Here is a 12,975-nt window from a genome sequence, read left to right as displayed (position 1 = left end):
CTTGTGCCAGCAAATAACATAATAAGTGTTCATTCTCAGTGATGACAAAAAAGTTGGACAAAACTTGAATCCAAAAGGAGCGGATATTTTTGTGTGGAATTTATAATTTAAACTAAAATAGTATCTGATGTATCCATTACTCAATTTATTTGAGTATGTGTTCTTTTACAAAAAAAAGTTCTGTTTTTTTGTATCAAGAAACATGAGAATACCTGTGAAGGCTCAAAATTTCCACTGGCAGACCACTCACCTATAGAAAATGCTGAATCACTTTATAAGGTGTTTATACTAAACTAAATCCCAAATTATATCCTTCAAAAAAATGGGAAACGATGTTACTCGCAAGATTGCTTTTGCTATCAACTTCAACTTAGAACACAAATACGTAGGTGTAGACATTATCTCTCTCTCAAGACAGAGATAAAACAATGATGTTTCCATGCAAAACAGTGCCTCAGGTAGTGATGTACTCCTATTTGACCTCTGACCTCAAATTTTGCCCTTGCCCATACTCTGCAATTCAGCTTCATTTTTGCAGCAGGAATGCCAGGTATTAAGTCTATCTCATATTGTTCAAGAGTTATGGCCAAAGTCAAATTTATAATTGACCTTAAATGATACACCCAAAAATGTTAAAAATCCTCATTACCCATGGAAGTTATATACGTCTGAAGTCCTGAGCTTCAAAAATATTCCCACACTCCAAAAACCAAAATTTTTGGGGAGAGGGTAGAACGTCAATCATAAGGTTTGTCTGGTTCACCAACAACTGAACTAAGTTACCCACAGTCACTTCAGCTTGAAGTGGCAAGATTTGATTGGTAAGCCACCAAAATAAGTGCATGTATATGCTGTTGGCCCCGGTTAGGCTGTTACACCAACAATATTCATCTGCAAGATTCAAATACTGAAGTATAATTGTATCTAAAATTATATAAATTTTCTTAATAAAATTTATTATCTGGATACTTACCTACTGTTAAAGTTAGCTTATATCTCCGCACCAATAGGTGAGTCGGCATTCAAACAAAATATCAAATGGCTGCCTGGATGACTGTCTAGTACACCTGTTCTCCACCAGGTGTGTTTCAAAACTTTTACCTCTTGTCACAATTCTTCTTGACAGCCCACTAAGTTGTGGAAAGGCTGGGTGGGGTCTACTTTAACAGTAGGTAAGAATCCAATAATAAATTTTATCATGAAAATTTATATTTGGGGTGAATCTTACCTACTGCTGAAGTTAGCTGATTCCCACATTGAGAAGAGGATGGTGGGTAGTGCAGCTAGACAAAATCTGCTTAGTCAATCAAGCTTAAGGTTTCTTGCATGAAATCCAAAGCATTTTTACCTGATCTGGAATCCTTTCTGGATCTTACTGCCACCAGAAGATGGATTCCATTCAGGAAGCAAGGCTGTCATATGCATGCAGCGAAGAGCAGCCTTGCGCAGAAAACCTAGATTCAAAAGCCTTATAAAACAAGTCACTAAAAATAAATACCTTTATGATATAAAGGTACGTTCCTATACAATATATGTACCTTTGTGCTCTCCAAATTATTAAAACCCAGGACTTACAACAAAAAGCCTAAAGGATTGCTCTTTCTTCAGTTCAGGAAAGACTACCTGCTATTAGTAGCGGACTAGGGGCTTTACTGTCTTCAAACACGATTCTTGGCCTCTTCCAGGCTTAACCACTGACAAAGACAGCTAGGTTTTCTAAAACCACAAAACAAAAGGTTAACTTTGCCTCTTGCAGGCTTAACCTTTGACAAAGACATCTAGATTTCTAAAATCACAAAATATTAGGGCAAATGCCTCTTCCAGGCTTGACCTATCTAAGTAAGTTATTTAATTGCCCCAACAGGACAGAGAAGTGTTTCCTCTTCTTCCCCACAAAAGATGTTAAACTGGAATTCTTACAGTTCTCTGAAAAATTTACCTTAACACCATTCTCAGCTCTAAGGCAAAAAGAAAAATAGCATTCCCTTGACAACAGCCTTAAGGAGGGTGCTTGCAATAAATCTACTCTTTTATCTGCCGATAGTGTTAAATACAATTCAATGGAACTCATTCCAGAGGCTCAAAAGAATCTGCAGATAAAATTTACACTTGTCTAAATTCCGGAGAGAGATTGATACTGAGCTGAAGGGGCTTCAGTCTCAACTGCTCTCAACACCTGAAGGTGCTGATCATCAGCCAGATCTAATAGCAGATGACACAATACCGAGGAAAGTAAGGAAATATAACCTTGAATGTAAACAGTGAAACAGTTTTGCTATATCTAAGAGAGCAGAGAATCTTTGAAGTCTACAAGGTTTCAGGTGCTGAAAATTCCTCTAGAACAGCACCCTAAGCAATACACAAAATGCTGTTTCTGACACAAGGCCACAGTTGTTTTCCACTTAAGGACAGGACCCATGATACCTTGGAAAATCCCCTATTTGCAGACAGTCAAGCATCTCCAAGCGGTTAAGTGTGAGCACCATTGTGTTACGTTGTTCTCGCATTAGCCTGTGCTTTCGTTACGTTAGCATATACAGGCAGTCTCCAATTATCGGCAGGGTTCCATTTCTGAGGGTGTGATGATAACCGAAAATCGCCACTAAACGAAAATCGGCGATTTCTGGAGCTTTTTTGGCAATTTTTGGGGCTTATCGACGCCGATAAGTGCCGATTTTTGGTTATTGGTGCCTCTGTTAGGTATGTATTGGCGCCAATACCCAATTATCGGTGCCGATAAGCAGAAATTGGCAATTTTCGGCGCCGAAAATTGCCGATTTTCGTCGCTAGACAACTGCCATAAAACCGAATCGCTGTTAACCAAGCCCGCCGTTAACCAGGGACTACCTGTAGTGCTTCGTATCTCTCTGCCCTGTATTATAGCTCCCAAGCATAAGGTTGATTCTTCTGATGGCAGTGTGTCGAAGAAAAGGAAAGCCATCAGGATGGAAGTGTAATTAGACATAGTGAAGTGTTCACAAAAGGGAGAAACCGCCACCAATATCGGTCATTCACTTGGGCTTAGTCAGTCAATGGTTGCTACCATTATAAAGGACAAGGAACATATCTTTGAACATGTGAAAGGAGCTGCTCCTATGAAAGTGACCATTATAACTAAGCAGCATAGTGATCTCATTGTTAAGATGGAAATATTATTGTTGATCTGGCTTGAAAACCTCACGTCGTATTCTAGTGAGCCTAATGGTGATTCAAGAAAAGGCTAAAAGGTTGTGTGAGGCACTGAAAAGTGAAAAGGGGGGAGCACGTGAAATTGAACAGTTTTTGTAAAGTAAAGGTTGGTTTAGTCATCTGAAGGTTTATGCTAATTTGCATTATCTTAAGGTGCAAAGTGAAGCTGCTAGTGCTGATGAGGAAGCCGCAAAAAATTTTCCTAGTGGGTTGGTTGAAATAATTAGGGAGGGGGGGGTTACTTACCCAAGCAAGTGTTTAATGTGGATGAAACAGGCTTATTGTGTAAGCGTACACCTAGTCGTACATGCATCTCAAAGCAGAAGTCAGCACCAGGCCATAAAATCATTAAGGAGAGACTGACTTTACTTCTTGGGAGTAATGCTAGTGGCGACTTTAAGCTTAAGCCCTCGTTAGTATATGTGGCTGAGAATCCAAGGGCACTCAAGGGGATTTTCAAGAGTCATCTCCCTGTCATTTGGAAGTCTAATATGAAGGGTTGGGTTACACTTCATATCTTTGAAGACTGGTTTAATATTCACTGTGCCAGCAGTGGAACGATATTGTGCTTTGAAGGGTCTGCCCTTCAAGGTTTTGCTTCAGTTGGATAATGCCCCTGGACACTATTGAATGACACACATCCTAATGTGATGGTAGTTTACCTTCCCAAAAATACTATATCCATTTTGCAACCAATGGACCAGGGTGTCATTGCCTCCTTCAAGGCCTACTACCTCTGAAGGATGATTAACAATGCCTTCAAGGACATTGAAAGAAACAAGAACTTGACCCTCAAGAACTTTTGGAAGTCCTACAACATTTATGAGGCTGTGAAGAACATTGCAGATGCCTGGGATGAGGTAGAGCAGACCATATGAGTGGGGCCTAGAAAATACTGTGTCCACAGTTTGTGAATGACTTCAGGGGTTTGAGGAGAAACTTGAGGAGAAAACTTGAAAGTGTCACCAACAAAACTGTTGGAATAAGTAAGGAGCTAAATTTGGAGGTGGATGCTGATGATGTCAACGAGCTGCTGGAATCCCATGGAGAGGAGTTATCTGAAGAGGACCTCATTCAGCTGGAGAAGCAGATGATTGAGGAGGAGGAAGATGCACCAGTCCCAGAGCCCAGGTTATTAAGAGTAAAGAACTTGTCAAAAGGTTTTTCCCTGATAGAGGCAGGGATGGCATGTTTCGAGGGTGAGGACCCCAACACTGAAAGGTGCACCAAGATACTTGGAAAGGTCATGGATTGGCTCAGTTTTTACAGGGAGAATTTGGAGAAGAAAAAAATAACTGTCCAGCCTAGCCTTGAACATTACTTCAAGAAGCAATCTCCAGCACAGTGACCCCAGTACTTTCTCCTAGCCCAGACTCCCCAGCACTTGTATCTCCAGTTCCATCTGCAACTTCACATTACCCAGCTCCCCTGCACCTGTATCTCCAGCACCTTCTGCAAGTTCTCCTCCTGCATCTCCAGCTCCCTCATCCCTATAAGTCTGTCTCTACATCCTTCAAAATGCCCCTTCCAGTGCAAAAGCCAACCACAGGATTAAAGATAAAGAATTCTTCACATTTTTTTAATTTTTTTAAATTGTTTAATGTTAAGAACCGACTTACGATGAAATCCGACTTACACCATACTGTAGGAACGGATCTCCGTCATAAGTCGGGGAAGGCCTGTACCCACAGTACACGTGGAAAGTTAAGCCACACCCCTGAAAAAAATGCAATTTTTAAGATTAGTCATTGAAAAAGTATGATTTGGAGCTCTTATCCCCTCACTAATACTTGTTTGTGTTGCCCTGGTGCTTGATGACTTCTCTAAGTTGCTTGGGAACACTGTCTGCAAGATTTTGGAGGGTCTCTGGCTCCAATGACTCCCAAACCTCCCTGATGGCTACTTCGAGCTTTGGGAGAGAAGAGGTATCCCGGGTCAGGAGTTGCCTCTTAATGATGCTCCAAAAGTTCTCAATGGGATTTAAATCAGGCGAGGACCCTAGCCAGTCACTAAAAAAGGCCATGTCACAGTCTTTTAACCAATTGACCACTAGTTTAGTGGTGTGGCACGGTGCTCCATCCTGCATGAAAAAACTGGTGCCACTGTTTTAAAAAGATTCCTCTAAGTGATCCCCCAAAAGCTGGAAGTAGTTAAACCTGTTCATATACTCATTCTTGGGGAGCAACACTAACTTTCCAACACCATCATACCCAAAAGAAGCCCATACCATCAGGGTAGGTGAGTGCTTTACCGTCTTGGAGGTGTACTGGGGGAGGTGGGGATCGGAGCCATACGGATGGTATACCCTCTTAGCACCACTACCTGTCACACTGAACGTAGCTTCATCTGTCCACAACACCTCTCGCCACTTAGTAGGCTCCCAGACCAAGTACTTTTTTGCAAAAGCAACCCTTTGTTGCTTTTGCTGAGCGGTCAGGAGCGTCTTCTTCATGGCCTTGTAGGACCGCAGCAAGAGGTCATCGTGGATACGTTCTTGCACCATCCTTATGGCCACATTTCCCAGCACGTGAGCGTTCTTATCCTTGATCTCAGGTGCTGTGAGAGAAGGATTCTTCTTTAGCTGACGGTGTATAAGCCTTAAGGCAGCAGGTTTGATCTTGTGGGGCCTCCCAGACCGGGATTTTGGGGTAGGAAGGGTGTTGGCGTCTCCCTCCTCGTACTGATGGATCCATTGATACACAGTACGCTTCGATAACCCCTTCTGCACACAAATTTCACGAACAGGGATACCTGATTTGTGAAGGTCAATGATTGAGGATATCTCCTCTCTTCCGACAACCTTCCTGGACATCGGAGACAGACAACACAGCACAAAATGTGGAAAAAACCTTGAGGAACAGAGCGTGAAATAATGGCGGAAACAAAAAACAAATCAGTCACCAGCCACAGACCGCAGATGACTAATGGTTTTTTATTGTTTGAAACGAGGGTTGCCAACCCATAGATTATCTCACATGTGGTAGCTTAACTTTTAGCTGCCTTCCTTTCAGTTTATGGGGTACTGTCAAAAAGCGCAAAAATTATAGCCACTCACTAAAAAATGGCTTACTTTTCTGCGTGTAGTGTATATAATTAGTCCTATCGGTGTTATCAACCTCACATTAGGTACAATGATGACAGAGGTAGCAAAGATTAACATTTACCAAAACGATCTTCTGGCTAACACACTACAGTATACACAAGACTATGAGCGTGAAAAGCCAAGAGGTAGATGACGGAGGGCACAGAACCACATTGCCCCAAGAACCAACCCGGCTCCCTGGCAGTGGACTCTTTCAACTGTCGCAGGGCAGTCCCAGGCTCGGGTAACCAACACCTCACCTCTTATATGGGAATGCGAAAATGATTGCACTTGGGGGGGTACCCAGACAGGTTCCCTAACCAATTCAGACAAACCTTGTACTGACTAAACTAAGGTTTATGTCCTGTTCTAAAAGGGGAGTAGAAGGCAGAGCTAAAGAGAAGCCTCAATACTAACTAAAGCATCAGCAAAGGAACAGCCTAGACTTAGTATGGATAACAACACACAAAGGACCTGGAGAAGGGGAAGAAATGACAGGTTGATAACCTGACCTAATTGCTTTTGCAATCCATCTGCTCCCTTCTCTTCCTATTCTAATGAACTTAACCAGAAAGTCCTTCAAAAATCCCTACTTCCTCACATCTATTCTCAAGATCACACTTTATACCATTGTAGCCAGTGTAAACATTTTGTATCTCCTAAATAATCAACATCCTGATAACACAGTGATTATTCCTACAGAACCTGATGTTCTTAGCCTTGATTCCAGTGGGGGAATCCTAGGATGCCTCCATCGTATAGTACTATGATAGCAGGAAACAGCCATGAAAAACCAGCAAGTGCCTATACACAACGGCAGCAAGGAGAATTCTGACAAAAGCTAAAACATTCGAAACACACCTGGTGGAGAACAGGTGTACAGTACTAGACAGTTATCCAGGCAGCCATTCGATCTTTTGTTTGAATGCTGACTCATCTATCGGCGTGGAGATATAAGCTTACTTTAACAGCAGGTAAGATTCCTCCCAAATAATTATATAATTTTTAAAAATTTGTTGTTTTACTTACCATATCTTATTACATTACATGAGTATTGTCATAAAGTATTAAAAACATGAGCACTGAAATCATGTGCCATTTACATCCTAGTGTTATTTGTTATTAACATTTCCAAAATCATCAGCTGACTGAGTTTTACGGATATCATCGCCATGAGTTACCAAATGATAGCTGACCAAGTACAGTACTACAACCATCCTAAAGGCCACTAGTTGCTAAATGAAACATAATACAAAATTTTGGTTAGAGGGTAAACTAATAAAGATGGGTTAAAAAAATGCAGCTTACCTTCATTTATAAATGCAGTAAATTTTAAATGAAGTAAAAAGTGGATTCACCAGTTTCGGACATTGCTTTCGCCCATTCCAAAACATTTTGCATCCTGCACATTATTAGTTTCTTGAGCTGCAGCTACAACCTGCAGCTTAAATTTATTGGTATATATACAGTACTTTCTTAAGACTTTTCAACTGTGTGAAGGATCAATAAAAATTTATTTTGTTTTTACTATCGAAGTCACCTCTGAGAACTAGCAAGTTTTAACAAGTTGACAACTATAACGCAACAATTAATTAACGTATGATAGTTTCAGTAACTACACTGGAAAACAGCTGTTTCTTGATTTGTGTGTATGTTCTTAACACATGAGAGAAAAGTACACAAAGAAAACTAAACTAAATAACCAAATCAATGGTTGCCCATGGAAAATCTCACTAAGTTACCTGGTTAACTCTCAAGCGAACTTTTTTAACCATCTATCACTTTCATCAGGCCCTATACACTACTCTGGCTTTATTTTTGCTTTCACGGCTCATTTACATCTGCCCGACTGTCCACTAGCTATGGAGTATGCTATTATATCTGTCTGACTTTCCACTTGCCATATGCTAAACTCATGAGTGATGATCATGAGTTTTATAACCAGTTTATTTAAAAATCTTCAGTACATTCCCTGGGATGGATTTGTAAGGGAAAATGAAGTACTCTCCAATGTACTTCAAAGTTCATTTCAGATTAACTATTATCATTACCATTCTTTTGTACGAGGTATTTTTCCTAGTCATGAATGCTACATAGGCTACTAAAGTTTTCACTTCCCTACACAAAAATTTCTGTACAAAATTGTCTACATATTTCTCTGACATAATATTTCCAAAATAGACATACAATTCAGTTGTTCGAATTTTATTTCAAACAGGTACCTATGGTTTGAAAACCCCCTTAAAAACAAAGAACACTGAGCCATAAGCCAAATAAGATATATTACACAATGGCTAAAATGGAAGAAATGAATTTACTGTATATATGTAAGTGCTAGTTCTAAATTAAGTACATGCAACCAAAATAAATAAATACAACAATGTACACAAATATTACCATGCCTTTCAAGCTACTGCAGCCTCATGCCAAAGCTATATTCTAACATTGCAATGAAAATTTACTTACCTCAATCTTGGCTCCACATTTGGGACAGCTCTTTGAGTTCTGTTCCAAGTAACTCATTGACAGATACTCATCCTTTAAGTTATTTATATATTTCCTTCCATACCGCTCTTCTAAACCTCGCTTGACTTCCTGGTCCCCATTTAAATATGATTCCATGATGTCTTTGAGCTCGCCCTTCCTTAGGCGACATGGCTCGACACCATGCCAGCCAAACCTTCAAAAGGAAAGGGTACAAATGTATATCACTTAACTGTAAATAAAACCTCACCAGTACACACACCCTACTTTTCTAACTGTATATCTCACATGGATTCCTTTTGTATTTTTACCTTCCAGTTACTGCATATGCCAACATATTAGACATGCTGTGCATGTAAGATACCCCCCTAATTTGGGGAGCATACTGTATTCAGGAAATATAAAAATACCTCTCCTTTCCCACGATCTTCACACCCCCTCTCACTATACGTTATTTTGAAGCCTCTTACCTACTACTATTCAAATACGCAAAATTTTACCACTGTGTCAAACTACAACTAACAGAATCATATCAATGTCTGTAAGTATGCCTACCTTACATACCTTCCTTCTCTCTTTTATGTGTACTGTATGCTTCAATCCAATTACAAGTTAATTCACAGCAATTCAGTCTTGCCATTTGAATGGTATGGCATACAAAAATTTATTAAAACTGAATAAAAACCATGTAGCTAACTGCTAGAACTGCTTAAAAAAAAACTGTTTAAAAAAAAAAAACTCTCTCTCTCTCTCTCAGAAAACAAAACAATGGAAGTTTTACTTGAGGGCACTGTGGGACCACTGGTGGATAATAGCGGATGATACAGATAGCACATGCTCAAAGGTAAGCTTGGCTGCACTATACGTAAATCTTAACATAAAATTTGAATACTGTACACTTTACTTTCTTCTTGACTTAACTTACAACACTATTGCGTACTCAAATGACTAGTAAACTTTAACACACAATGAAGCACCATTTCTGATTCAACATTATGTATAACAGACACCTTACAAAATGTTCTCCTCCCAAGGCACAACTTTATTTGAGGTTACTTTATTATATATCATTGGTACAGTATTACAACTTTAATACCATAATGAACCATAAGTCTATTTGTGATAAACACTGACAAAACTAAGATATAAGGTTTTAATATAAAAAAATTTATTATCAGTATAACTGAATATAGTACTGAATATAGAACTTAGTCCAAAGGCCAAGCACTGGGACCAGTGAGGCCATTCAGCACTGAAATGGAAATTGACAGTAAAAGTTTGAAAGGTGTAACAGGAGAAAAACCTCACAGTTGCATTATGAATCAATTGTTAGGAGAGGGTGAAAAGTACGATGGAAGAGAATATGAAAAGAGGTACAGTAAAAGGAACAAAAGGGGTTGCAACTAGGGACCGAAGACACGCTGCAAAGAACCTCAAGTAATGCCTACAGTGCACCGCATGAGGTGCACTGATGGCACTAACCCCCTACAGGGAATATCAGTATAATTGTTTACAATTTTTACTTATAACAACACTGATGAAATGTCCTCTTGTCATACATGATTTTATCTTTTTTGTTTTAAATCTTATGGGAAACAAAATATTCCAAGTTACTATGGCTCATGTATAATAATATTTTTAATCTCTACAGTTTACAACATTCACATACTCCATGTTATAAAAATCTATACTTAATGTCCTGTTTATCTTTACATTTTCCTATTCTACATTTTTGTCATATGTACTCTACCTCCTCTTCATTTTTATCAAATTTGGTGTCTAAGCAACCATTACTCTAAGCCTGTATTTTTAAGTCTGTGGTTTTACAACTTTTTTTATTGCTACCTTTAACTAACTGTGTTCTGATAATGGTTTAGTAGTTACTAATAACCCTAAGTAATACTTGAACCGGTTTTATAGGGAAGGTATTTAAGTATTCACTTTACCAGTACCAATTTACCAATGCCAGTTGCTTATAACCCACAGGCTAACCTTAATGCCAACATTTAGCACATAAGGGGTACAGCTCTTCAAGATTTCTTTCCTGACAGTACAATAAAAGCTGTCCTAAGGGCTCCAACAAGTATCTGCAATGTAATAAATGACGACCATCCTAATTTCTACCATTACTATCACAAACAGTACAGTAAATTCCTAGTTTTATTATCGTTACTAGCCATGTACAGTACAGTAAACTACAGTATATTTTCATGTATACGACGACCTTTAGATAAGATGAGGTACAAAATTATGACAAATTTTCATGAATTTATCTCATATCTGTAGTATAGGACGACTGCTAAATTACAAAACCATCTGTGTATAGGCTAGCTTTTGCAACAACAGGTATCTTATGAAATATTGGTTATGTAAAGATGATGTTATTACAAACACTGTTTTACTACTGTAGCCTTAGAATTTCAAAATACTGTATATACTCGCATATCATGAGACTTTTGAAGACCTAATTTTGAAGTTAATTTTAAGGGGATCGCATCATACACGAAATATAAAATTAGCATATGTAATATTCACATATTAGTATCGTATTATGAAATACAAACATAACGAATATACATCTTTTCCATGGATCTTTCAACAAGTTATGCTTTACTTCACTGTATCCAATAATATTGTATGTACAGTATTTGCAGATCACTAATTGTATTATAAAATACAAATATAGCAATCATGCACCATTTGCATTGTTTAGGTTTTTGTGAACACGGACAACGATACCTTCCAGGAATTTTTGTTTCGGCATCAATTCAATTTCCGTTTAAAGATAACCTTGGGAGAAGGTTTCGCCCCATTTGCCATACACATTAAAACAACAAGTAAAATGTGTTCTTTCATACCCAGTAGTTTTGATTGAAATACTCTTCTCTCCAATATTATTTATGGTCGAGTTTGATGGCATATCGAAGTTTAGGTGTTTCATCCATGCACGATAATTTATAATCATTAGCGCTTGAACATCATTTGTTTTCTCAGCTTTAGCTACAACTTACATCTTAAATTTAGCAGTACTTTTCCTTGCGATCTTTTCTCCATAGCAAATAAGGGTATAATGTAAAGTATATATCATTCCTATTCTACTTATCATTTGTAACATGACTACAGTAATTGTTTACGATGGTTCAAATGAAAGCAAAACAGCTGTTGTTATCCGATTCGGTTGTTCATAGCCACAGCCTAGACCATGTTCATAGCAAAACAGTTGTTTTTCGTTCAGTTGTTTATGGCTGTACTCATTTACTCAACAAGTATAATGTAACTAACGATACTTTTATCATTCACTTTTACTTTTTTAACTTATTTAACTAGAAAATGGGATAAAGAGATGGATTAAACAAGGTTAGTCCATAGTAATTTGGTCTCTCGAAAAAGGAATTCGCATGATACACGAGATACATGATAAAATCATTTTTTATGGGAGAAAATTTGGGGGTCGCACAATGCGTGAGATCATGCGTTAACAAACATATACAGTAAGCGAAATAACCAAGTTGATTCTATGTCATGTTTTTCCTACAGACATTGCCTAAAAGGGAAACCATTGTTTTGTTTACGTTTCATCGCCAATCATAAGCAACCCCTAACAACATGATAAACTATGATAATTATCGTACATAATAATTATCGTTCATATGACTAAATTGTTCTAAACAGTTACAAACAGCCTGAATTTTTAATGAAAATGAAAATTATGTTATCATAAATGTTACTACTACCATAATTACACTAGGTTACCGAAAGATGAAGGTTGCTGAGAGTACAACCATAACTCGATATTTACATTTTGTCAGCTAGCCTTGCATAGATAAAAGTTGATTTGACTGATATAAAATTATTCCCCAAATAGGCTATTTATTATGAAGATACTGTATGCCAGTAATATGTAAGGTAAAAATGGTTTTATTACCTTTATCATAATTTTATTTCATAATGTGAATCTTTACATGTATGTTGGTGGTTATCGCACCAAGGCCGAGGCTAGCCTACTGATAAACATCACTTAGAATTAAAGGTTTGATTTTTAGAATGGTAGTATAAGATGACCCCAATTTTTAGGAGTGAATTTTATGATTTAAATGTCGTCTTATATGCAGAACTATACAATATGTTAAATTCTAACCTACGAATTATTAGCTCCCATCCAAGAAGAGTAAATTGTACTTTACAATTTAAATGAACAATAATCGTACAGGGACAAAATT

The 12,975-nt window shown here is 38.0% G+C and overlaps 1 protein-coding gene across 6 annotated transcripts in view; it reads right to left on the bottom strand.

The window, feature by feature from the left end:
- The window catches only part of LOC136838720 (E3 ubiquitin-protein ligase RNF14-like), a 68,199-nt gene that overhangs the window by 36,905 nt on the left and 18,319 nt on the right, over positions 1 to 12,975 (bottom strand). For all 6 annotated transcript variants that reach the window (XM_067104152.1, XM_067104154.1, XM_067104149.1 and 3 more), the window contains exon 6: positions 8,738 to 8,951. In XM_067104152.1, coding sequence (XP_066960253.1) covers positions 8,738 to 8,951 — 214 coding nt within the window. The remainder of the gene's footprint in view (positions 1 to 8,737; positions 8,952 to 12,975) is intronic.

The sequence above is a fragment of the Macrobrachium rosenbergii genome, chromosome 5 (genome assembly GCF_040412425.1).
Source record: "Macrobrachium rosenbergii isolate ZJJX-2024 chromosome 5, ASM4041242v1, whole genome shotgun sequence".
Classification (NCBI taxonomy): Eukaryota; Metazoa; Arthropoda; class Malacostraca; order Decapoda; family Palaemonidae; genus Macrobrachium; species Macrobrachium rosenbergii.
The sequence above is the reverse complement of the archived record's forward strand: the minus strand, read 5'-3'. Positions and strand labels throughout refer to the sequence as shown.